The 20,915-nt window shown below is 37.6% G+C and overlaps 1 protein-coding gene across 15 annotated transcripts in view; it reads right to left on the bottom strand.

The window, feature by feature from the left end:
- Positions 1-298: 298 nt before the first annotated feature.
- LOC117394800 (poly(rC)-binding protein 3-like) overlaps positions 299-20,915 on the bottom strand; it is a 407,378-nt gene continuing 386,761 nt past the window's right edge. For 10 of the 15 annotated variants that reach the window (XM_059012930.1, XM_034920769.2, XM_059012931.1 and 7 more), the window contains one exon: positions 14,581-17,665. In XM_059012930.1, the coding sequence (XP_058868913.1) occupies positions 17,314-17,665 (352 nt within the window). In that variant the 3' untranslated portion in view covers positions 14,581-17,313. Of the gene's footprint in view, positions 2,019-14,580; positions 17,666-20,915 lie in introns of those variants that run through there. The other 5 variants (XM_034920778.2, XM_034920777.2, XM_034920775.2 and 2 more) reach the window with 2 other exon arrangements.

Genomic DNA, 20,915 nt, shown 5'->3' on the forward strand with positions numbered 1-20,915 from the left:
TTAGCTGCTTTAAAATAACGCCTCAGCAGTCAACAGATGCAGATGCAGTCAACAGATCCTTTTGGCGTTCAGTAAAGAAGCTGATGTAACAACTCAAGCAAGTTTTGTATGCCATGGAATATCGCTCGTGCCAAACGTCCTTATTCAGATGAATTGTGTTAGTGCTAGACTAGAGAATACAATATTTACATATCTTACATCTCATCATGAGCAGGCACTGTAATCCCTTTCAAAATAAATACAGTGTATTTGTCATCCACAAAGCTCTCAAAAGTATTTAATACATGCAGCAATAATACTTTATTTATTTATTTATTTATTTATTTATATATATCCAGCATTCAGATCTTCAAGGAAAGAGCTTGTCAAATAATAGGTTTGTTTTCTACTTCAAAATAATAAGTCTGTCTTCTTCAGGTAACTTCAGGCAAAATAGTTTTATTCAGGAACAAAGCAAATCCAAAGACAGTACCGGATGCAATCACAGCAGTACTGTAAGCGCAGTTACAGGTCTCAGGAGATGAATTCTTGAGCCACAAAGCTACAGCTAAAAACCTACAGGTCTCGACAGGTAGCATTCGAGCCACGAAATACAAGTTATAGACATTAATATACAGGGCAAGTTACATCCCAGCCCCCTTCACCCCACTTTTCTGGAGGCGCGCCAGCCAGCAACCTGTGATGGCACCTTTAGCCGAAGTTTTATGGATTAGAATAGTTTTTAGCTGGGTTGATTGTGGTTTCCACCTATGATTAAAATTAGCATTTTAAGTAGAAACAACTGATTCATACACAAGGGTCATCCGCCCAAGATCACAACTGTGTCATAAAAAAACATTTTCTTGTCATGATCTTCAGACATGGAGACCTTGGGCTAGGTGCAAATTTACATAGCTACAAGAACAGGGATGCACTAAGCAGTAGATTAAAAAAACATACCATTAAACACAGGAAAATCACACACTGGTCAGAGAAAGTGTTTCTCACATAACATTACAATGTATATGAAACCTTACAATCCCCACTTTGAACATTTACCAAACAGAGGCTCACGCAATTTTAGAGCAGCAGTGTGACGGGCCTGTCTTAGGTGGTCAGATCTTGAAATATCCGATTGTATCCGTCGGGGGATCGTCATCTACATTCTGCTCAGTCGAAAGTAATTTTTGATAGCCGATATCCTTACCCTTCTGTTTAATCTGACCCACGATAACAGAACATAAAGAGAGTGACCATCAGTATGAGATCTGACATACTTCTTCCCTGAATACCTAATTCCAATAGGTGTTGACATTACTTCATGTCAGATCCATCCAGGTAGTTTTCTACTTAATGAATAATGATTTAGCAATTTTTATTTTAAGTGGGATCCAAATTATTTCCTGATTATCTAGAAACATAGTGTGTTTTATCATAATTAAACTTTATCTTATATTTAATCTTATCATTAGTAACCTATTTATTTAACTATGCTATAGAAAACGTATTATATCCCATGTTAATTACATTACCAGTTCTATTATGCAGATCAGAATCTTTTAAAAACTGGAACTATAACTGTTAAAATGATCACTATACGTTGAACAGGTACTAAAATAGTATGTGCACGCTTAACCATCTATGTGTAACACATTGGGAGGCAGTAGTTCCTTTTCTCCTTACACAATTAAACAAACCTCCATTGTATATTTTGATATTCTCTATACAATAGCCACAGATGTATTTAGTTTGTAAAACACTTCTATTGCTAACCCATTGTTACAAATAACATTATCATTAATTTTCCTACATTCATTTTAGACATTCAACACTACAGTAAATCATCAAAATTTCACATTGTTTACAGTAGGTGACAGTATTATCCCATTGCCAGGCATTGGTCCTTCAGCAGAACATCAGTTTTCAACGGTCCCGTTGTCTGAGAGTGTAAAGTTCTGTGGGGTCAGCTGACTGTTGCTCTTCAGTTTCATGGTTGTCTCTGTCAAGGTCCTGGTACTTGGATTGCCATCAGAATCAGCCTGCAAGAAATCAAGTGAAGTATTCATTCTTTTGTTAACATTGAATTTCACTGGGACCACAATGGGATCCTTCTCCTTGACGTTTCCTTCTGTTTCTCCTTGACATTTCCTTATGGGAATGCATACCCTTGATGCAGTTTTTAACAGAAAAAATGCTCGCTGCTTCAACCCAATGATGTGTTTCACCATTCTCAAGATCTCAGTAAAAGTGTTATTTCTGTTTTTATTTCTTATCACAAACAGCTATCACCCACTCAAAAAGAAACTTAAAACCATGTTACAAAAAACTTTGCAGTACAGGCTTGAAACACGTATCAATGGATAGGGGAGGGACTGACTTTCATTTCCTGAGTTTTTTTTTTTTTTTCGTGTGATGTCACTGAGGGACATTTAGTGTCTAATGGGCGGAGACAAAAGCAGAAACACTAACTATGATGTATTTGACTTACAATTATATTAGAACATTTATTCTGTCATATGTTTTAATATATATGTTTTTACAACATTTATAAATATCAAGAAACAAGTGGATATAAACATATACTATTTCAGTAACTAAATCTATTTGATAAGTTTTTTTTTCCCTTTTTACTGATAATAATGGAATGAATAACTATTATTTTATTTTTAAATATTTATGTTGAGAAAATAAAACAAGAGCAGTATCCAATATTGCTTATAAAGACCCTGAGAATAAACATGTATTTATGGTGAAACAATGTCTTGTAATTTGCCCAAACATCAATATTTTTCAACATAACTTTCAGAAAGTATTGTAAGGTCAGGTAATAGAATAACACTTTTTTATACAGTACATGTATCTCTAAGCAGAATACATAATAAAAAATACATAACTTCAGCCAAAAAAACGCCTGGTCCTGGGGGAGCATCCCACTGAAAAATGCTTGGTCCTGAAAGGGTTAAAGCTTACTATCCAATTCATGCAACATAAAATAAAATAAAACCACATTTGGTTTCACTCATAACACCGTGTAACAATTTTTTTTTTTTTTTTTGGTTCCTGGGTTGTAAGTGTTATTTCCTAATTGCTTATGCCTCAAAAGTATAGAAAATGGCTATTATTCCCCACAAACTTTGCTTTTGTGACCAGGACAGTGATATTTTGAAATTTACCTATTTTCCAGAACATTCCAGATAGATTCAGTGCTGAGTAAACTTGGATTAACTTCTAGAACTTTCTAGAACTTTCCAGTAATATAAATAGTAGTATAAATACAGGGGCCTTAAGCCCACCAGTTCAGTTTAGTTCCAGCTGCCTAAGTGGATACATATCTGCATTTTTCTGAGATGGCATCAAGAGGCTGCAAGCATCCGGCAGACGCATTTTGCTATGTCTGCGGCCAATTTATCAAGACAAGAGCGAAAAAGTACTCCGTGGAAGCATCTGCTAAGATGTGTGAGGCCTACAAGGCATATTTCGGCATGCCTGTCGGGGATCAAAACAAACCCTGGGCACCTCATTTCACCTGCGAGCACTGCAAAAAAACTCTGGAAGGTAAGATGGACAATTGTTGCTCAGAATTTTATGTTATAAAATTTGTTAAATTGTAAAAGTTTTTAATTTTAAAATGTTTTACAATTTTCAATGTTATTGAAAAAATATATCATATATGAAAAATGTTGCGAGAATCTCTTACACATTAGTCATGGGTGAAATAAATGTATTTTTGTAGGATGGTACAGAGGGGAAAAGAGAGCCATGAAGTTCGCTATCCCAAGAATTTGGCGTGAACCCACTGACCACTCAAGCAACTGCTACTTCTGCATGGTGGACCCTTCCAAGCGGACCGAGTTCTCTGTGGGGAGGAACAACGTCAAGTGGGAGCCACTGGTGGACCCCCGGAAGGTGCTGATGCCACCACTGCACATCAAATTGGGCCTTATGAAACAATTTGTCAGAGCTCTAGATAAGGAGTCGGCAGCCTTCAAGTACCTTCAAGACTTCTTCTCTAAGCTGTCTGAGGCAAAGGTCAAAGCCGGTGTCTTCGTCGGACCACAGATAAAGAAGATCCTGGAGTGCAATGAATTCCCCAAGAAGCTCACTAGTAAGGAGAAAGCGGCTTGGAACAGCTTTGTCGCAGTGGTTCGGGGCTTCCTGGGCAATCACAAGGCCGAAAACTATGTGGAGCTGGTTGAGACTCTGGTGAAGAACTATGGCACAATGGGCTGTAGGATGTCCCTCAAAGTCCATATCCTTGATGCTCATCTTGATAAATTCAAGGAGAACATGGGAGCGTACTCGGAGGAGCAAGGCGAGCGCTTCCACCAGTATATACTGGACTTTGAACGCCGCTACCAAGGACAGTATAACGAGAACATGATGGGAGACTACATCTGGGGGCTGATTCGTGAAAGTGATTTACAGTATAATCGTAAATCCCGAAAAACTACTCACTTCTAAATCTTTTGTAGTCATTTTTGTATTACTTTAGTATAAATACATGTTAATTTGGATTCATATGTTGTTTTTTTCTGACTTTATGTGAACGAAAAGACACAAATTCGCCCGTTTTCTCATTGGAAATAGGTACATTTCAAAATATCACTGTCCTGGTCACAAAAGCAAAGTTTGTGGGGAATAATAGCCATTTTCTATACTTTTGAGGCATAAGCAATTTGGAAATAACACTTACTACCCAGGAACAAAAATTGTGTTACATCACAATAAAAAAGGGTGTATTTAAAATGCAAAAATTGTTTTGAAAACTGTCCAGATTGCTTACTTGAGGGCTAAGAATGAAAATAAATGGGCAGCTGGGTGGTTAATTGAAACTGGGTTGCTGCATTCAAAGCCCTTTCTTGTACATTACTACATCCTTGCACTGCCCTTCTGCTTCTTCCTCTTTTCATGTCTTTAACATTTTTTCTACATTTTTCTAACTTATCTTGGTATGCATAAGAGCTTGCCTGAAAGCCGTATAGCACAAAAGCCAGACTCTGCTTTTTGTTTTTCTTTCTCAGGTTCGCTTTCTTTACCCACATTTTCTAACATAAATTCACAATGATCGCTATGTTTCTTCATGTACTTCTTTACAAAATTCTCTGTTATTAATTATCACCTGACTTTTCAATTTAATAAATTATTTTTTTAATTCAGGGCATCCACTCTTGGTCTTTTACAACAAGTACCCCCTCTTTTAAGGTTACCACAACTATTAAAACTGACCGACTTCCCTTGTTAAGCCAGACTGTAATTATGCATCAAAGCCTAATGTCTTTTTTTTTCAATGCTAATTATTCAGTTGGGAAGCATCAGCCCCTCTCTGTGTTATTTTCTATATTCTTGTGCTACTGTTTTAGTTCAAAGCGTGCGCACTCTGCATTTAACAATTATCACAATCCAAAAACAGGTCTAATTTTTCAAAGTTGTTTCTAAGAAAACATAAAAATTGTAAACTTGGTTGCTTTTCTGGAAGGAGAATCCGCCCCTAACCAACACGTCATGAGCAAGTGCATAAAGGCTCTGTGCGTTATTCTCCCATGTCGCTTCTTTTGTTTTGACCTCGTCCACCCCAGCTACCACCTTGCAGCGTACTTCAGCCTGGGGGGGTGGTGGCCCATAGCACCTTCCTATCTGCATCACTGGGATGCATTTAACTGTTCATGTTTTTAAAGCCGGCCTCGCGTAGGTAGCCGTCGAGCACCCAACGGACGAGGCCAAATTTATCTTTCACTCAGACCCTGAGCGCCCACCACATTCATCAGGCCCTGAGCGCCCATCACAGTCATTAAATCATCTGCAATCAATAAATCGTACATTCATTGCAGATTCTCTATACTGAAAAACATACACTTTAAGTGAATGAGTAAGTAACAGGTCTGTATCTTTTTTGCACTTTGTTTAGGACATCTGCACGTTAAGAGGACACATCTGGGCTTATATTCAATTGCCCTATTTCTTAATTGTCGATTGGTTCTCCGGATATTCTATAGTTTATATTCAATCACTCCTTATTATCCTAATTGGTTTGGATGTGTAACTAAGGCTTATATTCTCCTATACGGACTAGACACACTTTGTGTTACTGTCAGGGATTCTGGAGTTTATATTCAATTACTTCTTGTGTATTTTTATTGATACAGTTCATTCAAGAAAGACAAGTCAATCAATTTTCAACAGACTGCTGAACAGACTCCAGTGATAAAGTTATGTTTTAAATATAAGAACATAAAAACATAAGAAAGTTTACAAACGAGAGGAGGTCATTCGGCCCATCTTGCTTGTTTGGTTGTTAGTATAGCTTATTGATCCCAGAATGTCACCAAGCAGCTCCTTGAAGGATCCCATGGTGTCAGCTTCAACAACATTACTGGGGAGTTGGTTCCAGACCCTCACAATTCTCTGTGTAACAAAGTGCCACCTATTTTCTGTTCTGAATGCCCCTTTAACTAATCTCCATTTGTGACCCCTGGTCCTTGTTTCTTTTTTCAGGTCTAAAAAGTCCCCTGGGTCGACATCATCAATACCTTTTAGAATTTTGAATGCTTGAGTCAGATCATCGCGTAGTCTTCTTTGTTCAGGACTGAATAGATTCAATTCTTTTAGCCTGTCTGCATACAACATGCCTTTTAAACCCGGGATAATTCAGGTTACTCTTCTTTGTACTCTTTCTAGAGCAGCAATATCCTTTTTGTAACGAGGTGACCAGAACTGAACACAATATTCTAGATGATGTCTTACTAATGCATTGTAAAGTTTTAACATTACTTCCCTTGATTTAAATTCAGCACTTTTCACAATATATCCGAGCATCTTGTTAGCTTCCCCACATTGTCTAGATGAAGACATTTTATTATTTTTATTTATTTATTTATTTATTTATTTTTTAAATTTAGTCGTTGCCAATTAGTTTTTATTATTTTCTCCCCAATTTGAAATGCCCATTTATCTTTAGGCTCAGCTGACCGCTACCACCCCTGCGCTGACTCGGGAGGGGTGAAGATGAACACACGCTGTCCTCCGATGCGTGTGCCGTCAGCCACCCGCTTCTTTACACTCTGCAGACTCACCGTGCAGCTGCCTCAGAGCTACAGCGTCGGAGGACAACGCAGCTCTGGGCAGCTTACAGGCGATCCGGCAGGCGCCCGGCCAGACTACAGGGGTCGCTGGTGCGCAGTGAGCCGAGGACACCCTGGCCAACATTACCCTCCCTCTTCCCGGACGACGCTCGGCCAATTGAGCGCCGCCCCCTGGGAGCTCCCGTCCTCGGTCGGCAAAGGAATAGCCTGGACTCGAACTCGCGACGTCCAGACTATAGGGTGCATCCTGCACTCTACGCAAGAGCTTTTACTGGATGCGCCACTCGGGAGCCCCAAGATGAAGACATTTCTGTGTCAACATAAACTCCTAGGTCTTTTTCATAGATTCCTTCTTTAATTTCATTATCTCCCATATGATATTTATAATGCACATTTTTATTGCCTGCGTGCAGTACCTTACACTTTTCTCTATTAAAAGTCATTTGCCATGTGTCTGCCCAGTTCTGAATGCTGTCTAGATCATTTTGAATGACCTTTGCTGCTGCAACAGTGTTTGCCACTCCTCCTATTTTGTGTCGTCTGCAAATTTAACAAGTTTGCTTACTACACCAGAATCTAAATCATTAATGTAGATTAGAAATAGCAGTGGACCTAATACTGATCCCTGTGGTACACCACTGGTTACCCCATTTTGAGGTTTCTCCTCAGTACTGTACTGTTTTCTACATGTTAACCACTCTCTAATCCATGTACATGCATTTCCTTGAATCCCTACTGCGTTCAGTTTGAGAATTAATCTTTCATGCGGGACTTTGTCAAAAGCTTTCTGGAAATCTAAATAAACCATTTCATATGCTTTGCAATTATCCATTGTCGATGTTGCATCCTCAAAAAAATCAAGCAGGTTAGCTAGACATGATCTCCCTTTCCTAAAACCATGCTGACTGGCTCCCAGGATACTGTTACCATATAGGTAATTGTCCATTTTGGATCTTATTATAGTATAAGTTTACATAACAAGTAGTGCTCTGGCTTTTCTGTTCTGCACCACATCATGGATCGTTATTGCTGTGTTACCTGTTTGACAATGTGGGCAATAATCCTTACACTATCAGTGCACTAGAGCGGCCATTTTTAAAACAGCTTTGCAACAGAGTTTAAAGTTATACGTGTAAAAAGTTTTCAGGATGTTTACAATGAAAAGACAAATTACAGGTATATTTAAACAGTTGTAGCAACACATGGGGATGTGCAATGCTATATTTTTCCTGAATCCTGCTACCCTTTAAGAAGGTATGATTTAATTTGATTTAATTTGGTACCAGGTGTCCTGGTGTGGCTCACCCTCTGCCTCATGGTCTCTTTCAACAGGTGTCTCCCATGGCTCAGTTCTGGGACCCCTCCTGTTTTCTCTATACCTGCTCCTTGGGTCCCCTCATCTCCTACCATGGCTTCTCGTATCATCTCTATGCTGATGATGCCCTGATCTTCCTCTCCTCTCCCGCCTCTGACCCCGACATTTCCTCCCATATCTCGACCTGCCTCTTGACCATCTCCTCCTGGATGCACTCCCATCATCTCAAACTCAACCTCGCCAAATCAGACCTCCTTTTCTTCTTTTCCCTTCCTCGTTTCTCCCACGCTACACCACTGCTCTGCTCTCTGCACTGGCTCCCTATCGCTGCTTGGATCCAAATCAAAACTCTTGTACTCGCCTATCGCTGTCTGGACCTTTTCTGCTCCCTCCTATCTCCATTTCTCCCTACACCCCCTCTCACCCCCTCCACTCCTCCACCACCGGCAGATTAGCTGTCTCCCCCCCCTCCCCTGCTTCCATAGCCCGCTTCTTCTCCACCCTTTCCCCTCAGTGGTGGAATGACCTACCCACGGATATCAGGACTGTTCAGTCCCTGACCACTTTCCGGCACTTCCTCGAGACACTATTCAGACAGCATATGTAAACCTCACAATTCTCAACTATATGACTAATATCGCACCCAATTATTATTATTATTATTATTATTATTATTATTATTATTATTATTATTATTATTATTATTATTATTATTCCCAAACATCATCGCAGAGTTATGAAAACGCATACGTAAGTAGATGCCTATGGCTGGACAACCAGACTGGCGTCCCCAAATGAAAAAGTCACATGGTTCGACCACCATAATGGATTTCGTGGAAATTTTGGGAATTTTTCAAAACTCTTGCCTTTAAAAACAACTTAAGGTGGAACTGTGACAATGGCAGCAGATAGTGCAGCAATGGCCTATAAAAAACATATGTTCACTCGAGTTCGATTGAACAATTACTTTGCCTGCTATGCTGGATTGGCGCCAAATATTCAACAATCTTCTTGTCTTAAACCGCAACATCAATCGACACCTAAATTAGCACGCATGTTTATGACCAGGTCCTTTCTACCGGAAAATCCACACTTTTTCGTTACAAAACATGGCCGCGGCGTGCAAATAACCGTTTCACGACGGCTCTATTTTCATAAATTCGTGCATAAATCCAAGGTGCAATACACTACAGTCATGAAACTTTATATGACCATAGAGACTCACGTGAAGTACTGGTGATATGAAAATGACACATTTTGGTCACATGGTTTGGCGGCCATATTGATAATTGTAAAAAAAAAATTGCAACCCATAACAAGAACACCATTGCACTTATGCTCTTCAGTGTCAACACAATTGTACAAACCATTGGAAAGTAATAACTGCTGAAGATTGAAACCGATTGCTCACACGGCGCGGCGGCCATATTGGAATTTACGTTGAAATTTTATCTCCTTGGGCGTGCCGACAGGGTCAAAGTTATAATGGAACACGTATAGGAAGTCATATGTGCTCTATGAAAAATGTCATCGCCCGTGACCTCTGACCTCTCCTAAATGTGGAACGTGATGCATGACATCAACATACGCAACTGGCTATAAAACTGCCTATAACTTCTTATCGGCTGCACCAAAATGCACGTAATTTGACACGGATGTAGAGGACTATGGAATGTTGTGCCATGGTCAATATGGTCACATGGTGTGGCAGCCATCTAACATTTAATGAAAATTTTGGGCAATTTGCAAAAGTCTTTTCATATTTGTGCCAAAATTGACACAATTAGAACAGTTAAGAACATAATGTTCTGATGATTACGATGCATCTAGAATAACCAATGCACTTAAATTTCACTATAACTGCTTGGAAGCCTTCATAGTTGCCAGCAAGTCCAGTTAAAATTATTATCATCTATTCATCGTACTTACTACGTGTTCATACTGGACTTGTATAAGCAAATATTTTTTATATAAGTTAACTGCTCTTAGTCAAACCTGCTCTTACATGTAATTATTTACTGTATTCTCTATTTTTTTGCTTTTATTTGAATTTGATCTTTTGTTACTGATTTTACTTTACAACTGCTCTTATCTGTAATGTGATACTTTACAATGTGATATTTTGTAGCAATTGTAAGTCGCTCTGGATAAGGGCGGGCATCTGCTAATAAATAAATAAATAAATAAATAAATAATAATTCAGCACACTGTACACTGATGCAAAATGAAGAAAAGCCTTGTGGTGCTGCTGGAATGAGAGGAGTGCTGCTGTTATTTCCAGCTGTCTCTCGTCTACTTCGTCAGCAGTGTACTGCATATGCTGGTCTCTGCATGAGCTGACTGTATTATTGTGAACCTTTTTTTGTAAGCAGGAACAACCCCCCCTGAGTTGAGTACATCATTGTAATTGTGAATGTAGCTGTCTTAGAATGCCAGGTCTCCAAGGGTGAAGGGTAAGATAAAATATACTTAAGCACAGAGAACCAAGGATGCTGCCTGCCCCTCTGTCTGCTTTGCACATCAAAAACCATTGTTACACATACAGAGGAAAGCAGCAAGAGCAGAATGATCATTACCGCAAACAAAGAAATGTAATTGCCATAAAAATGACTCTGCAACCTCTAGTGGCACCAGATTCATTTGAAGTAATATTTTAACCATGCATGCAAAGAAATAAATAATTGGATAGTAAAGCAGACAAAATCACTAGCTTTCCAGGACTTTCACAACAGGATGGCTGTAATGAAACCCACCTTACAATATACAATATCACAAAATCATTCATTCAAAACGAACAAGGCAGCTTGTCATGTCGTGGCAAGAAATTGACAGTTTTACATCCATTAAAAGAGATGTAGCCTTACCTTATTTAGTTAAAAGAAGGGAACAAGGCCAACAATAGTTTTTTTCACAGTGCTGCCTGCCATTATGGACTCCTTGCCATGTTCGTTTACCATCTCTCTTCAAAATCTCCAGTTCTAGTGTTATTCTGCTGTCCTTAACAATTGAGTGTGTCTCTTCTTGGGATCTTATTGTAAAAAGTATTTTCCTCAGGTTGCATATAATATCAGATTCAACTAAAGCCATTATTGAATAAATTTAAATCGCACAAATTCTAACTTCTCCAAATTAGGTAGGTGCCTCACCAAGTTGTGGTTACCATAGCAATGCTTTCAGAAAGGTTTGTGCCTCACGTATTGTTCCAGCTTTCTCGCGCTGCCCTTTCGCTACTGATGAAAGCGAGTTGTGACTTTCAAATAATGTCACTAGTGCTTCTGTGGACTTACATGTATTTAATATATACATGCTTAACCATGCTTAAATGTGTTTATATTTCTCAATTAAATAAAAAGAATATGCTAAATGTTTTTTTAGCATTTGGGAATTATTGGTGAGGCAATGCCTCACTTTCCTCGGCTGATGAGCCACCTCTGTACTCCACTGCCACTTACTTCATTTTAACTTGCTTTCCTCTTCAAAGACCCTGTTTTTATCCAGTGATCCATTGCTGACACTTCACACTAGCAGGATGAACCACGTGGGGTTGCTTCTAACATGCGGCGAGTTGCAGCATGTGATAGGGTTGCACATCACACGCTGCAACTCATCGCACATTTAGCCACTTATACAATGTTTGCGAACTGTAATACAGCGGCAGGCGCTAGTTCTGCCAAAGATGATTTGTGTTGTGAAATTGGGGATTTGCCGGTGCGAGAACTATTTTTATTTTGTTTTCCCACGGACCCCAGGTTGGGAACCACTTGCATTTGCAGCTTTCCTATCATTAGCATAATATCATGCTCACAAATTCTTTATTGTTTTTCTTTATTGTATATCGTGTGGTTCCCCAGACTTTATTTTGCCCACCATTATCAGTGGTAGTAGTAGGTGGTTTCCTCCTCACATTCACTTCCCATGTTACTGGAGGGTTGCGGGTTCAATCCCAGGTGGGTGACACTGCTGCTGTACCCTTGAGCAAGGTACTTTACCTAGATTGCTCCAGTAAAAACCCAACTGTATAAATTGGTAATTGTATGTAAAAATAATGTGTAAAAAATAAGGTAATTGTATGTAAAAATAATGTGATATCTTGTAACAATTGTAAGTCGCCTTGGATAAGGGCGTCTGTTAATAAATAAATAAATAAATAAATAAATAAATAAATAAATAAATAATAATAATAATAAAAGGACCCCACCAGATCCTGCATAGAATTCTATGTGCAAAATGCTTAACAAGAGTCAGCTGGTCCAACTGTCTTTAACACAGGAAATGCAACATTTAAGCTTAAATTGTTGAGGCAAGAAACAATGTGTTTCACTCGAGTCTAAGGGAAATAAATGGAAAACAAAGCAGATGAACAGCAAAACAGAAAAGGGCTTGTGTGAGTGATATTATGCAAATGAGAGGTAAGGAATTTTTTTTAAAAGCTTAGTTATTACAAATTTAATGAGTTGCACTTGACTTGAATTGTATACAAGAATTAAATCTCTTAGGATGGATTATTTGAAGTTCAAGGCTGTTCTCTGTAATTATAATTAGCCACAACAAAGAAAGCATGATACCCACTGAAATGCTTTATATAACCAATAGAAGGTTTCTTAACTAGCAATACGTGCCATTTTATTCCAGATTCTGTCAACCTTTATTGAAGTGCCGTAACTAGCTATGAGGACACCAAGGTTGTGTCCTCGGTTGTTTTTTTGCATCATCAATGCTGATGCTAAAAATTCTGGTAAAGTACAAAAGACTCCTTAATTTTCTCTGTTGCTTTGCTGTGTAACATAGATTTGGAGGTTGAATAGTAAATACCAAGCAGTCATATGAGTACTGTCAGCTATAGCTTGAAACCTATGTTTGACCTTGGTAGACTGTCAGCTCTGGTTACAACGCTGGCTACAGAGCCCCCAACTGGCAGACACCTGCAGGGATGGCTTTTGTCTTTGGCTCCCCATGTTTCTGGTTTGAAGTAATCCACATCAACAAGAGAGGGTCATCATCATATTGCAGTACTGCATCTTTGTGTGTTTCTTTGTCATAGTGGTTCCCATCACAGATGTTTTGTAATATCTTTTTTGGCTCAGTTTACTATATGAACCCTTTGTTAGCTGATAAGTTTTAGTTTTCTGCTGGACTCTTTAAAATCAGCTCTTCAGTTAATATACTTGTTCTTCCGAGGTCAATTCACCTCAACAATGCCTTTCCAGGATAATCTGGATACTTGATCTCTATGGGAGAAGGACCTCAATGACCTAAAAGCAACAATTTATGTCAGAAACCAACCAGCATCTTCCCCTAATGACTGACATGCTTTGCAGTCACTGAAGCTGATTTCTCTTTAACCTAGGAAGTGCGAGTATGACAGACTACCTGGAAGGCCTGCAAATTGAGAGCATTCTTTTAAACAATATGGCGTCACATATATTTTAATTCAACATACATACAATGCCTAGCCACATTTTTAGGACATGTCTTCCCCATTGGATTTGCCATTGCCCTGGTGTGGGGTGTGTTCTTTTGGTATACCCTGGATTCCTTGGTTACTCTGGACGAATGCAGTTGACTGGAATATCATTGCAGATGCAGTCTCCCCAATGATGCTGTGCTTGTTCCCTGATGGCAATAGCTACTTTCAAGATGGTACTGCACCCATCAATGTGTCTGAATTGTGTGCAAAAGGTTTAAGGAGCACAACAGAGCATTGCGGTATCTTTCGTGGCCACCACAATCTCCGGATCTCAATCCAATTGAGCATGTTTGATATGAACTTGAAGAACAAATCTGTCATAATGATCCTCTGACTAACTCTCTGCACCAATTGCATGAAATGACTGAATGGATTAACATCCCTCGAGACACCTTCCAGCACCTTATGGAATCTGTGCCATGTTGTATAAAGTCTGTAGTCAAGGCAAACAGTGGCCCAACCCAATATTAGGTACAGTTGAGGGACTAATAGTGGCCAGGAGTGCATTTACAAAAAACAAAAGCTTCTTCAAGACTGAACCCTGAGACCTTACAAAACTGGTAAGGTTTATGGAATAATTTATTACAATGTGTTGCAAATGTTGTACTGCAGTCAAAATTGTGTAAATATGGTGATTTTTTTCCCAATAGTTTTAAAACCTGTTATACTGTATTTTTTCTACATGTTCAAAATGTAAAATATGTTTTGATACACTTAGGAGAGAAAAAATGACTAACATCTTCAAAGTGAGGTATGTAACACTGGTTTAAAATTTATTAGGCTCATCCATTTTTACAGCACAGCTGTATGACTACCTGAAAGATCCCTGAAGCTTATTAAATTTGTCATTTTTAAGCATGACACAAATAACAATACAGATTAGATACAAAAGTTTTGTTGGTATTCCTCCATAGCGTCAACTGCAGCTCAAGGAGTTTTCCTGGGTGTACATGTCTGTAAACATGTCTATATACATGTAACATAATAAATAAGTTGTTAATGTTGACATTAACAAAAACAAAGAAAGGAAAGAGACTGCAAACATTTCATCAGGAATCCTTTACTTATAAAAAGCTATCATTATTGAATTTACCTCAGTAACGTAGATATATTTGAATACAATGAATTGAAACACTGATAGCTCATGCCATTACATAGACAAGCCTGAGCATGAACATCAATTAAACAGAAGATATGGAAATTAAACAAGAGTCTTTGTTTAACCAGATCTGAGCCACAAACAATGTTAAACTGGTACAGCAATGAGAGCTACACAGGAGTTAGGACAGTGGTTAAATTATTAGATTATTTGTTTTTTCAGGATTATATAAATATTTGTTTTCAGTATAAATGGCAGGAGTTCCTCTGTAGTTTATAGTCCATAATTGTCACAAAGGGCCTTTGGAAATGTCCTGTCAGGTGACTAATGCACTAGTGCATGATGGGAAACATTACAGTGCCCCCAGGCCAGTGACTTCTGAAGAGAGCCTAAATGTAGGAACAAATCAGGAAGAAAGAAAAAAGCAGAACACTTCTTACCATTACAAATATCACTTAAATAACAACAAAGTACATCACTTATGCATACAAATTAGTTAAAATAATATTCTTTTTAAATTATTTAAAATGTTAGTTAACACTGTTGCAGGAATAATTATTGAGCTGTTTATATATCTGAGGTAACATCTCACATTATTTTCATTTATGTTCCTTCCATTATATTCAAACAAAACACTTCTATAAGTGCAGTACTGTATGAATGGTAGTTTTACAAACATGTTAACAGTGGCAAATTTAGTGCAAATTCCAGTAGTCATGGTAGAGAAATCCTTATCGAATATACAGCAAGGATGACTAGAATATTGAACTGGTACTTAGCCTTATACATTGTAACCTACTTTAAAACTGTTTATTGTATTTTCTTTTCTTTTTTAGAAAGTATTGCATTTGCATTCTGTGTTTTAGTTGATAATCTTCCAAAAATGTACTGGACACTAACCACAGTTCATTAAGTTAAAGCCTTTGTGTCCAAGGAGTGCAAAGTGAATGGAGATGGCAAGCTAATGGAGGGACTGCATTCAAAAGGAGTGAGTAAACCAATATCACATATGCAAAATCTTTTTTTTTTTCAAGTGAATGAAAATAATAATAGAAAAGAAAAAATAGAAAATGTACTTTAAAACTACTTCCAACAGCCAGTGACCAATTATTATTATTTTCCTTTTTTTAGCTCTCCATGTTTGTTTATGTTTTATCAGAATTAGAGGTCAGTTATTTTGGTTGAAGTTAATTACCACTATCTGTAAGTTAATGAGTGCAAACTATATGAGGGTCCCCATACTATATTATGACTGGAGTTATGACCGTAGTTCAGACTGCTACGTAGAGGGCTGAAAAAAAGATACCAGAGTTCTCTTTTCCAACCCAAAGAGAACAATTAGTATGTGTTTTATTAAACTGTTCTTAAAAATTCTAAACAAGAATACCTTAATTAAAATAAGGGTGATATTTCAGAGCCGTACCAAGTTGCTGTTTAAGTTTACATTTCTAATTAAAAAGTTATGACAATGATACGTGTGAGCCATGTTCTCAAATCAAATCATCTCTAACATTCAGTAAAGGAGCAAACATGAGGAGTAAACTGAGATTAATAAGAACTGGGAGTTTATAAACACTGGAATAGAAATACAAAAATCTATATGTAAATGTAAATAAACACCAACTAAATGTATCCTGCAGTTACAAATGTAGCCAGTAGGGTGCATACCACCTCTGTTTTACACTGGAGTGTGGGATTACGTCACCTTCCTCAAATGGGTCTATTTAAATAAATATCACCCTGAAATGTATAAACCGTGAACCTCATTACACTGTATTTGTGTTAATAGTTGGGTCAATAAATCACAAGTTTACCTTGCATGTGTAGGTTGGTATAATTATTCATATTTTTATTAACTCATTGATTTGTTGATTGATTGATGTGACCAGTAAAATACTTCACTTACACACCAGTCACACTACCTATGGTCATCAAGTCTTGAAAACATAATTGTGAATGAAGGGCATGGTGAACATGCGGTTTCGACGTATACAGTATGTAGGGTACTTTTTAAAAATCTGTATATCAAAGAATTGTAATTCAGACTATTTAACAAAAAAAACACAAGAAACTTATTCTATTGTATGTGGTGCTTATAGAAAAACCCATGTCAAATGTGATGTTTTCCAATATCAAATCTGTCATTTATGCCATTGGAAGTAGTTGCTAGAGATTTTGTTTAGGTCACAATAAAGAATGGAAGACAGGTTAACTAGCAGGTTATACTTTTTTTGGTCTTTTTTATTTGAAAAAAAAAAGAAGAAAAGTGTTTCTTTTTTCTGTTTTTTGGCTACTGTAATACTGTATAATCTACCACAGAATCTTGGTAGCGCGCACGAGGGGGGGGGCGGGACTTGCATTCTCTCATCCCTTCTCAATACGGAGCAAACTTCTGTCGGTCAGATTTCTTAACCCCGCTGGTCGATGGAATTTTAGTGGTATAAGCAGATAAACTCCCCATGGCCCCCGCTGCGGCCGCAGCATTTAGTGCCAGGAATGGGACAGTTTTCATGCCAAGCAGACTGGAGACAGGAACAGCATAGTGGGTGGTTGGTAAGGGAGGAGGGGAATTGACGTTGACCGCGGCAGAAGCAGCAGCCGCCGCTGCCAGAACAGCCATTGAGGTGGGGGTGGAGGTAGGGGTGGCAGACTGAGAGAGGTTCATGTTGAGGTCAACAGGGTTCGTGACCGAAGCAGTCTGGGTGCTGATTTTAGCCATCTCTAAGCTGCGAACGAAGAGAGGAATAGGAACAGAAGATTGGGTTGGGGGCACAGCCAGGGAGGAAGGGAGGGAGGAGAAGGAGGCAGGACAAAGGAGTGAACACAGGGGCGGGGTTAGATTGGTCAACACAAGGGTCACATAAGCAGAGAGAGAGAGAGAAAAAGAGAGAAAGAGAAAAAAGGGAAAAATGAGGGTCAAGGGGGAACATGTTATGTGTTAAAGAAGAGAAATAACAAAAGGGTATTTCATGATTTGATGAAGAAAACATTAATATCATACTACATAGCTGTTTTAAAAATAAAAATAATATTTTATTTTTTATTCATGAAAGAAAGAAATCTAAGGAATGCAGATAATGGCAAGATGAAGGGCAAGCAAACTGAAAATAAAAACTTAAAAAGTAATAATGATGTTAAACTCCCCAGCACTAGCACACGTTTTCAGCAGGCTTGTTTGTTTGTTTGTTTTTTGGTTGGTCAGTTCTTCTTCTCCTGGCTTTAGTACAACAAACTAAAATGCAAACCAAATGTTCACTGCACTCCTTTTATTACAAAATAATCATCGGAGCATACAAAGCACCATTGATTGTGAAATGATAATAGCAGTTAGTGGTATGTTATGTTTAATTTTTGTCATTGTGTAGCTTGTATGTGAAATGATACAACCATCTCCACAACTGACCATGTGACTTACAGTATTTGTGGACCGACCTATATAAATATTTTGATAATTAAAGAAATGTAAATGACAAAAAAAAAAAAAAAAATCCAAATTTTTGTAAAACATGCATTTTTTTGTATGATGTATATAGCCAAACACCAACAGATCAAACCAAAAGGCACACCTCAGCATACAGAAGAATCATGTTGGTTTATTCAGACTGTAAGTACATGGATTTTCAACCTGTTCACTATAATGAGCCACATACAGTATGTCATGTGGGCCCTAGACTGCCCCAGTGCCCATCTCACTGCCTAATTTTATAAAGCAGCCTTCATGACAGGATCAGCACAATATATTACAGAAACGCAAATGTAATAACTCTTCATATTTTTACTTCATGACATAGATTTGGACAGATTGACCAGGTCTTATTAGGTCAAAGTGGAATATTTTTTTGTGTAAAGAAAAATAAAACAGTACTGGTAAAATGAAGTTATTTGTTCCTCAAAAATGATGCAAAAATCAACATGAGTTTTTTTTTTTTTTTTTCTTTTTTTAATCCCCCAAAAGTCCACAAAGTCTGTTTAATGCAGTACCTCTTGGTGTTGTTCCAGGAATACACATCACAGTTTGCGCTGATTTCCCCAATGCTTCACTCATTACCATATTAACGTCTTTGGGTATGAAGTTTGGTTCCTTTCCTAGACACTGGGTTTTCTATACTGTCTATAGTTTAGTTGTGAATCTCACTCAGTTTTGAATCCAACACCAAAATCAAAATATGTACAATAATATTTTCACCTCAAGAAGAAAAGGCAAAAATGCCACTAGTATGTGTGTCCTTAATATACTAGTTATGTGGCCTCTTATACTCCCTTTGAAAACATGTACAACCTATAAAAAAAAGATTAATTTAATTTTGAAACTGAAACAAAAAAAAGAATGAAAAAACTAAAAATTATTTAACTAAAATATTTATAATGTTAAACCCATTTTTCTACTGTTAAACCTATAGACGTTTCTAGAGACTGTGTTCCTGTTAAAAAATATAAAATACTATAAAAGAATACTAACCAAGGTTTTAATCCATTCTCTTACCTTATTAGCATTAGATCACATTATATGTTTAAGACCTTTTAGTTTTTTTGCTTGATTTTTACACTTCATTTAGGGTATACAAATATTTCAAAACAACACTATAGAAGTAATAGTGGCTGTTACTTTCTAGTAAGAAATTACTTAGGGCTAGATTGTCAAAGCTAATGCAAGGTAATAACATTGATTTTAAATGTGTGGTTGGAGCTAATAAAATAATTCCATACATTTTATCTGTCGAGCACTTCTGCTCGTTACATACATCTCAAATGTCCAGTTTCGAAAGAAACATGTTATTGTAAACATGTATTTTTTTATTTAAAAAGCAATATCTGTACTACACTTGTTTGGTCATTTCACCTGGAGGGTGGAATTGTCCCCACCCCTTCAAAGGCTTCTTTCCTCTCAATAAGCAATGAACTGTTTCCCCTTATTAACTGACATGTTTTCAGTCAGTAACATGCTATGACCCAGAAGACACTGCTGAGGTTAAATGACGCCGGAAGTGCAAGGATAACATATTTCCAGAGCAATAGGAAACATTCTTTGACCTAAAGTAGTAACAGATATCTTGTCTTAAATGAGATGTGTTTCTTTAAAAACTACACATTTTAGACCTATCCAGCTGATGGCAAACTAGATTTAAGATTTGAGGAATTGCTTTGTTAGCTACAATTACTTTAATACAGGGGTTACCTTTTTTTAAATCACACTCTACCTCAGTATTTTTTGAGAATTATAAATCACATATCAGAAATCAAGCAATCACAGTGAAGTATTTGCCAAAATTCCAGTACATCTTATCCTGTGTACAGATGCCATCCCATGAATAGCACACAACACCTCAATGTTCACAACAAGTCAATGTTCAGAAATTTAAAAAAAACACATGTACCTGTTATCTTTTGTAAAATGGATCATGCTATTAACTTCACTCTTTCTTAAAATTTTAATGAACTTGACACTAGTTTCCCCGAAGAAAATATTACCGAAATTGCTACAGACTTAAAAAAAACACATTTCTCTGACTGCACTTTTCTTTTTAATAAATAGTCTGTCATTTGTACATCACCACAGATGACACACTTAGGACGAGGTTCATCTGCAGTGCCAACAAAGATAAATCCAATTTCCAAGTAACTTTCTTCATATTTCTGAACTCTTTGTTTTTTAAACGATGATGCACCTGCACAATTGTCTCTTTTTCATGCACCACAAACCGATCCATGTTATGTACTGAACAAGGGTACTATGCGTAGGGAACAGAACTGTCACTGATTTGTGATTGGGTCTCTGCTTTCATAAGAGCAGTTTTCCAGACAGTTTGTAAAATTCACATTCAGACTTATGTTAAAAATGTTATTTAGATGTATTTTTATTACTATTATAATTAGTTTTATTAGAATGCTCACCACACTCCCCCAGGAGGTGCACCCCACTGGTTTAGAGCTGCTGCTTTAACAAATTAAATTAACTTCCATTTAAGGCAGAAAGGA

The sequence above is a fragment of the Acipenser ruthenus genome, chromosome 3 (genome assembly GCF_902713425.1).
Source record: "Acipenser ruthenus chromosome 3, fAciRut3.2 maternal haplotype, whole genome shotgun sequence".
Lineage (NCBI taxonomy): Eukaryota > Metazoa > Chordata > Actinopteri > Acipenseriformes > Acipenseridae > Acipenser > Acipenser ruthenus.